Source organism: Triticum urartu, unplaced genomic scaffold (assembly GCF_003073215.2).
Source record: "Triticum urartu cultivar G1812 unplaced genomic scaffold, Tu2.1 TuUngrouped_contig_5287, whole genome shotgun sequence".
NCBI classification, from domain to species: Eukaryota; Viridiplantae; Streptophyta; class Magnoliopsida; order Poales; family Poaceae; genus Triticum; species Triticum urartu.
Genome location: NW_024115951.1, coordinates 23 through 8,275, shown reverse-complemented (window position 1 = coordinate 8,275; position 8,253 = coordinate 23). Strand labels below are relative to the sequence as shown.

Here is an 8,253-nt window from a genome sequence, read left to right as displayed (position 1 = left end):
CCGGCCGCCAGCCGGCCCGCCCCCCCTCCGGTGAGGCTCCGGCAACACACCTCGCGGCGGATTCATGCGCCATTTGGGCAGACACGATGGATTCACGACGCAAGGAGTCCAAGTGAAGTGGTTGGGCGGCCTCCTCCTGGGAGCGGTGGAGTGCAAGCCGAGCGGTCATCTCTTCCTCGGGCCCTCGTGGGATGAGTTCGGGATCGACGGATCTGAAGGTGCAGGACTCGGATCCGCTGCCGCCATGCCAGAGAAGGTCGGAGATCGCCGGATAAGAGCTTAGGTGACGGAGGGGAGTGGAGTGGAGTGGCCAGGGTTTGGTTCGGGGAAAGGATAGGGACAAATATATGTGGGGTCGGGTTGGCCAATATGAGTGAAGTCCGACATGACAGACGCGTCCAAGCCTCCCCATATCCGTCCTATATTTGAGGTGGATATGAGAGGTGCCGGTCAGCCCATCTGTTTGAGGGGGGTTTGAGGCGTCCGACTTGATCGTTTTTTTTTTTGACCGGTCACTGATCGAGCCGTCTATCTGGACGTTTGAGACGGGTTTGAAATAGCCGCATGTAGATGCTCTAACGACCGTGGCCAAAATTCTACTAAAAAATTCAGAAATATAGCACACATTACTGTAAACCCGCAAAAGTAAAGTACACATAGCTACAAATAGTTTTGCTAAAGCACATCTAGATGTGCAATGAGTATTGCACATCTAAATCCCATGTCATTGATCTTCTGTTGAGATTCTTGTGGATATTTTTTTTCTTTTTTCTTTTTTTATGCTTGATTTACCCATTTAGATGCAATAACTAAAGCACATCTAGATGTATTCTAGACACACCCAACTACAAAATGTTACCCAGAAACTTGAAGAGAAACCGTACATACTACATCTGCATCCGTCTATTGAACAGAGACACTCGCATGAAGGCAACTAAGAGCATTACTAGTAGAGCCCTCAAACCCTCAAACCCCTAAAAATAACTGTTTTTTTTACAGTTTTCGTCGAAAAAAAGCCGTAGACTAGAACCCCTTAACCCTCAAACCTTTAAATTTTTTTAAAGGTCCAACCCTCAAACCCTCTCCCAATCCTTAAAAGTAAGGGTTGGGAAGCAAAACCTACCCCAACCCTCATTTGGCGGTTATCCTCGCGCAGGAGGGGAAAATCCTCCCAACTCCCGCGCCCACGCCCGCGACCACCGCTGCTAGTCGCCCCCGTCGCCGGCGGCCGCCCCGTCGACCTCCCGCGCGCAATGACAACGTCGTTCATGGGGAATATTCCGTTATAAGGGTTGGGTTTGAGGGTTCTAATATTTGCCTCTGTTTTTGAACCCGTAAAAGTGCACAAAAAGATCATTTTTGGACCTTTAAAACGCTAGCGAGGGTTTGAGGGTTTGAGGGTTTTACTAGTAATGCTCTAAACATTGGCATAGTGTGGACCATGTATGATTGTGTGCCTTTAGGCTTGTTATTTATCAACGATATCTTGCAGGACGATACCAAATTCAAGCAAGCTCCGGAAATCAGGAACCAAGAAGAAAAGATTAAGAAGAATATATGATGCTTGCAAAAGAAAAATGTTTTGTTCTGAGGGCGTGACTTTGTTTAATTAGTTGTTGCAGTTTTACGAAATCATCCAGACTTGAACACGGGTAGATTAGATAGCTTGTTCTCAACATACTTAAATAATCACTACTCAGTCCCAGCCAAACACTCTGTTTTCAACATACTTAAATAATGAACACCTGGATAACCAAGGGGGAGTAGACTATGGGGGTGTTTGTTTCCAGGGATTTTTTTTGTGTAGGGACTAGAAAAAGTCTTTTTTAAAGACTTTTTTATCAAACGGAAGGGACTTTTTAGGGACTAAACTAGTCATTTGGGACTAAATGAAGAAGACTCTCTAGGAGAGTCTTTTTGGGACTTTTCCAACAATGCGTCTCCAAGCACCCATTGGCCCGCCACCCCATGATGTTGTTTGATTGTTATTTTTCTATATACTAGAAGCAACATGGTCATTTAATAATCTTTAGAAAGGGACTAGGAACTTTTTAGTCTCTGGAAACAAACAGGGAGAGACTTTTTAGAAACTTTTTAGTTGGGACTAGAAAAAGTCTTAGGACTAGAGAACCAAACACCACCTATATGTGCACTTTCCACATTAATTAATCACTACTCAGTCGAAATATTTAGACTACTCAGTGTTCTGGAAGGCCTACCGCAGCAGGATTCTGAGTGTTTGCTTTGAATCAGACATACGTACACAGAAACTGTTACGTACTGCATATATATAACATCGAGCATCTTCCCGTACTATGTAACCATGGTGTCAGATTCATCCAGTTGAAGAGGCCAAACCGCTGGTTCATTATTGGAGACCACAATTGGCGGGGTCTCGCGGGCCGAACACGAAGTTGCCGGCGGTGTAGAGCGCCTGCAGGCCGTCGGGGCGCGTCACGTACTCCCGGAACCTGAGCGGCGAGCCCTGGTTCCGGCGGGGCAGGACGGCGACGCCGCACGCGCCCCGGCGCGGCGAGCGCGGCACGTACACCACGCAGTCCTTGCTCGCGAACGGCACCGCCTGCTCCGCCGCCTGGATCATGAAGTAGCCCCGCGCGTCTGTGGTGCCCCACGCCGACATGGCCTGCCTCCCTCACCGGCACCGCAGCAGCGCCGCCGCGTCTGCGAGCACAGAGAAAACGATCAGTGCCTGTCACGGTGCGTGAGTGCAGTTCGTGCCATGGAGTGGTACTTACTCGGGAGGGGCGCGACGTTCTTGGACGGGAGGTAGCCGGCGTAGCGGCAGTTCTTGCACCAGACGGCGCCGACGATGCCGATGGTGAAGTTGACGTCCGGCTGCGGCCGGGACACGCCGATCGCCGTGCCGCGGGAGCGGAGGTGGCCGATGCCGCCCATGGCCACGGCCGTGAACCCGGGCGCGAAGAGGGTCCCGAGGAGGAGGGAGAGGCAGGCCAGCCTCCGGTGACTTCACTAAGCAAAGTCTCATCGTGACTTTACCTAGGTGAGTGTTATCGGATCAAGATCTAGCGGTCAAGATTGATTCAAATTTTGTACTCAAAACTAAAACTGTGCAGAAAAAATTGAAAAAATTCAGGTAAGTCATACATGTTCCATTTCATATTCTGTGAAATTTTTGTTTCATTTGGATAAACGGTCTATGATTAAATAGGGTTTTATATTTCAAGCTCAAAACACAATTAGCTGCTAAACCATTTATCCAAATGAAACGAAAATTTTCCAGAATATTCAATGAAACATATATGACTTAGCTGAATTTTTTCAATTTTTTCTAAACAGTTTGAATTTTGAACATAAAATTTAGACCAATCTTGTCCATTAGATCTTGATTTGATGGCCCTCACCTAGGTAAAGTCACAGTGAGACTTTGCTCAGTAAAGTCACCGAATCCCTGTCCCCAGAAGGCGTCTCGCGAGCCAAGCCATTCCTGTGCGTACGTACTGATGAGCTGGTGAGCAACAGGGTTCTCTTCTGGGTCAAGAAGAGCGCGCGCCATTTATGGGGCCCGATCGGAGGTGGCTCCCTGTAGCAGCAAAGTGGCGCCGGTGCTTTATGCAAAGTGATGTGCGCGCCAAGGGATGTGTTGATGATTCACCTGATCGTTGATCGATGCCGGCCGGCTTGATTCAGCTGAGTGTTAGCTTCTTTTTCTTATGACACCAAGCGAGGAGCGGTAATGCCGATTATTTTCGAAAATACTAACGCCTTCACATGTGGACGTTTGCACCTCGCCCACATACATGAATCAAAGTCCATTTGTGTTTGCACAAATCTTGGCATGTTTTATCAGATTTTTTATGCCACGTAGGACTGGACTGGTGTGTGGGCATTTATCCGGTAGTCCACACGTCCGTTTCACCACGTGGAGGGGTTGATGTGTGGGCGTTTAGCAGTTCGCCTACACGCCAGCTTTCACGCACACAGAGGGGCTGGTGTGTGGGCATTTATCTGTTCGCTCACACGCCCATCTCCTCTCTCATACCCAAAGCTGTCAGTTGCCATGTGTTTTTCAGGGTACATGACAACTGACCTAGCGTGCTTGTAAGCAGATGACAACTCTCTCTTTATCCGAGTTGCCATGTGTTTTGCAGGGTACATGGCAACTGCCCTAGCGTGCTTGTAAGCAGATGACAACTCTCTCTTTACTCGAACATATTTTTTTGTCATGCCTTTTTTTAATAGTGCTACATGACAACTGGCAAGTGTTAGTAGGTGGCAACTTCTAAAGTTTTTCAAATCATGGCAACTGTAGTAGATCAGACCATACATAGCAACAACTGCAGTTGTCCAAGAGTGGCATCTGCCACTTGACCTAAGATGGCAACTGCAGTTGAGCAACCATGGCAACTGCAGTTGAGCAACCATGGCAACTGTAGTTCAACAACATGGCAACTGCAGTTAAACGAACATGAAAGAGGGTCCGGACCATAACAACTGCGGGGACGCGTGGTGACTGTCAGGCGGAACGTGCGGGACCGTGAGTACAGGCGTGTGGGCGTTATCTATTTTGCCCACATATAGACGTGTTGGAGGAACCGCGAGGCAACAGACCAAGCGTGTGGACATTACTTGTTTTGCCCACACGCAAACATGTGAACTGGTTCTTTAGATACCACACGAGACGTGTGGCCAGACCCCATAACGCCCACACGTGTGGGCGTTATGAGGACCATTATTTTTGTATTTTTTTTACTCTGATTAGTTTTGTACTATTAGCATAATGCCGATTAGTGTTTTACTCCAGTATTTGCGAAGGGCATGCTAGGCGTCGGTTCAAATTTGGACCGGTTGGCCCGCAGCCGTTAGATTGGGGATAATGGGAACTGTTCGATGCGCGTCGTCTTCGTCAATGCACCCGTGGCCGCGCCGCACGCGTTTTCCCCTTCGTCGCCCCCTCGCCTTGCCGCCGCATGTGTTCTCCCCGTCGCCGCTCCTAGCCGTACTCCCTTGTCAGTTGTCCTAGTCGCCGGTCCCAGCCCTCACCAGCCATCCTCGTCACCTGCTTCACCTCATGTAACAGTTGCACCTTGTGGTTGCAACTCCTGTGGCAACCATTGTAGCTCCGGTGGCAACGACCGAAGCTCCCCGACGTGCTCGCCGCCGCTTGTCAAATTTTCATTTTCTATATACAAATTCTTCCATCTATTATTTAATTTGATTTCATTTTTAAGAATTTAGTAAAAATAGTATTCATATTTTAATTAAATATAAAAAGTAAAGTTAATTGACTTTTTTTGAGGGAAAAATGAAGTTAATTGACTGCTTAAGTCTTTGTTTGACACGAGAGTTTTGGGGGTTTCTGAATAGATTTTCCACGCGTGACCAATAACCCTCTACAATCCTCTTCGGCCCATTTGGTAGACGAGGTTTCGCTGGCCCAATCACCTTCGATTCGCCTCGACCCTCCGCCGTCGGCAGCAGCCTCCTCCTCGACGAGCCGCCGTCGGCCGCAGCCTCCTCCTCGCGCCGCCGTCTTCGGAACGGAACGGGCAAAGCAACGCCCTCGCTGCGACTGAGAGGAGGCGCCCCGCCGCCGCCAGAGCGTCAACGTCCTCCTCCGCCGGTTTTTCCCGAGGTGATTCCTCCCCTATCCCCCACTTCTCCATACCCTCCCCTGCAAACCCTAGAGCCGGCTCTTCTTGCTCCTCGCCCGACACCCAGCGGCCATGGCTCCGATCTGCAGCAGTTTGCTGCGTCCATCGATGAGACTGGCTGCCTCCACGGCCATCCCTCTCCTCTCCTGAAAATCATTGGAACCCGGCTCTTGTGAGAGCCAGTTCATTGATTTCAATTTTGAATTTTTGATAGAAGTGCGGGTTTTCATGTTGACAGAAATTAAGGTGTTTCTGGATGAGCTTTTACATTGACAGTAAATCAGGGTCCCTGGATGAACTTTTGCACATGAACACTGTTCAGTTTTATCTGTCAACATAAATAAAAAATCCCAGAGTTCTGGACTAGAAGCAAGGTCCCTGGATGATAGTAAATAATTAGAGGGATTTAAATAATTAGAGTGTGGTTTGTCCTGCCTGCGTAGTAGGTCAAATTGATCCACTGCCCCTTTGCTTCAATGGATACTGATATTGTTGGTTCCTTCTTCAGTATGCTTCATTTTGGTCCCCATCCATAAATTTGCAACTGATGCAGAACTCATTGTACACTTGTAACTTGGTTACTTTATTAGTGACATCATTGGGGTATGCAAAAATATCCATTCATCTATTTGCTTTTTCTAGAGCAATTAAGCATATCAGTCACCATTTGTCACTGAGGTCACTCATCATGAAGCTAGCTAATCTTTTGAGTCAGAAGATTCCCACATCCCAGTTTTGTGCAACTCTGACACTCTAATGTACCTTTGTCTTGTTTATCCATCTGTGCACAGGAACTGTTTTTCTTTTCTTTTCTTGGTGCATAAACTACTCTCCTATGCTGGTAGAGATATATATTTCACACCCAATTAATTAGACTAGCCCCATTAGACAGTCACTACAGCATATCTCCAGAGCAATTAGTATTGGGTGTGAAATATATATCTCTACCAGCATGCATAATTTTCATTTTTTTTGTGTATATTGATGTATCATAAGCATGGACTCAAGTATCATACGAGCTATTTACTGTTCAAAATTTAGTACTGGTTCTCGTCTATTTCTGGACCCTCCCCCTTTTTGTAAATTTACAGTATGTGGAGGACAGCTTCTAGCTTGATTTGAAAGAAATTCTAATCAGTCAAATAATTTGCAGGGAGAGTATAGAGTTTTTCTTCTGTCAAGAGGGGTCGGCGTTCACACATTTCCTCAAGTAGAGAAGAAGCAGTATAAAGTTGTTTGGTGATAATGGAACCAAAGCATTCTGCTGAAATGTCCAGGTGCAACATCTTGACTAACCTTTAGCAACAAATGAGCCCTAAAGATTTCAATTATTTTATATAACATAGAAATGATCTGCAGGCATTTGGACAAGCAAAATCATGCCCTAATGGAAACATACCGAGCAATGTCCCATGAGTTGCATAAACTACAGGTGAGCCTCAGATACTACTAAGCTTTTATGTTAAGAAGGAATCTCAGGGGTATTTTTTCAGTAATCAGTTGCTGTCATTTTATATAGGTTGAAGAGGAAACAATCATGCGCAAGTTGTATGAGCTGATGTCTGCAGAAGGGCTTCTTCCAAAGGTACATTGTTGTTGCTGCTGTTCTGAATTTGGACCGTTGCATCACATTTACCATTAAACCAACTGTAGCTATATATATCTATAAGGTAAAATAGAGGGCCCAGCCAACAGTTCAGATTTACTAATAACTGAAATATACAGTGCAGAAAATAAATGATTAATTAAGTTCTTAAGAGAATGAGGAATTTGATTTTAGGAGGAAATAACCTGTGATACTGCCAAGATTTGCCTGGTATTTCTGAATGGTAATCCTTACTTGTTTCTCTATACCGATTAAGCCTTTTCATTTTAAAGTTGGACAAATAACTAGTAGAATAACATTCTTTGGTAATATGGCTCGTCTAATAAAGTAGAATCAATTGTTACTGAACAATAAGTGATATAACTGAGGATACAGTAATTCTTAACTTGAAGTGCTAGCAGTCATTTTTTGGGGTTTGCATTTTTGATTATTCAAACAATTTTTGGGGGATTGCATTTTTTTATTATTCAAACAATTAGGCATTCACCTCTAAGTTAAAGAGATGCTGATTGAACTAGCATATTCTCACGCAGCTTTTGTACCACGGGTTGAAGTAAAAGTAGCGTTTTTAGAAGCCGTTATAAATGTAAAGTTGAGCTAATCTCAAACTGTTATGGCGCTGCTAGAAGGAGGGCGCGAGAGGGCCGGCCGGGGGCCTTTTGCCCACGGCCGGGCAAGATGGAAGGGATTTCCTTCTTAATTCTTGCTTGATTAGATTGATACATCTCCTCTCTTTATGTAGAGAGGTTTACTTGACTCCCAAGCAAGGCTTACTTGACCCCTAAGAAAGCGACCCTTATCTCTAATTAAACCTAAGACTAACGGGCTATACCGCCAGCCCAGGCCATTAGGCCCATTACGTACTCTAACACTACACCCCACCTGGACATGCAGCTTGTCCTCAAGCTGCAGCCTAACCAACTTATAACCATGACTCGAGGCAACACAAACCTAACACCTAAAAACAAGCCTTTTACATCTTGGCTTGTTTTATTACTCTCAACCTGAAATGGA

General features: G+C 46.0%; 1 protein-coding gene across 1 annotated transcript; it reads left to right on the top strand.

The window, feature by feature from the left end:
* Positions 1 to 5,380: 5,380 nt before the first annotated feature.
* On the top strand, positions 5,381 to 7,218 carry LOC125529020 (the record flags this gene model as incomplete). Its single annotated transcript, XM_048693430.1, is given in 4 exon segments — positions 5,381 to 5,614; positions 6,787 to 6,910; positions 6,993 to 7,065; positions 7,153 to 7,218. Coding segments are annotated over 3 exon segments (171 nt in total), but the record flags the coding sequence as incomplete, so codon positions are not given.
* Between the last annotated feature and the right edge of the window lie 1,035 nt (positions 7,219 to 8,253).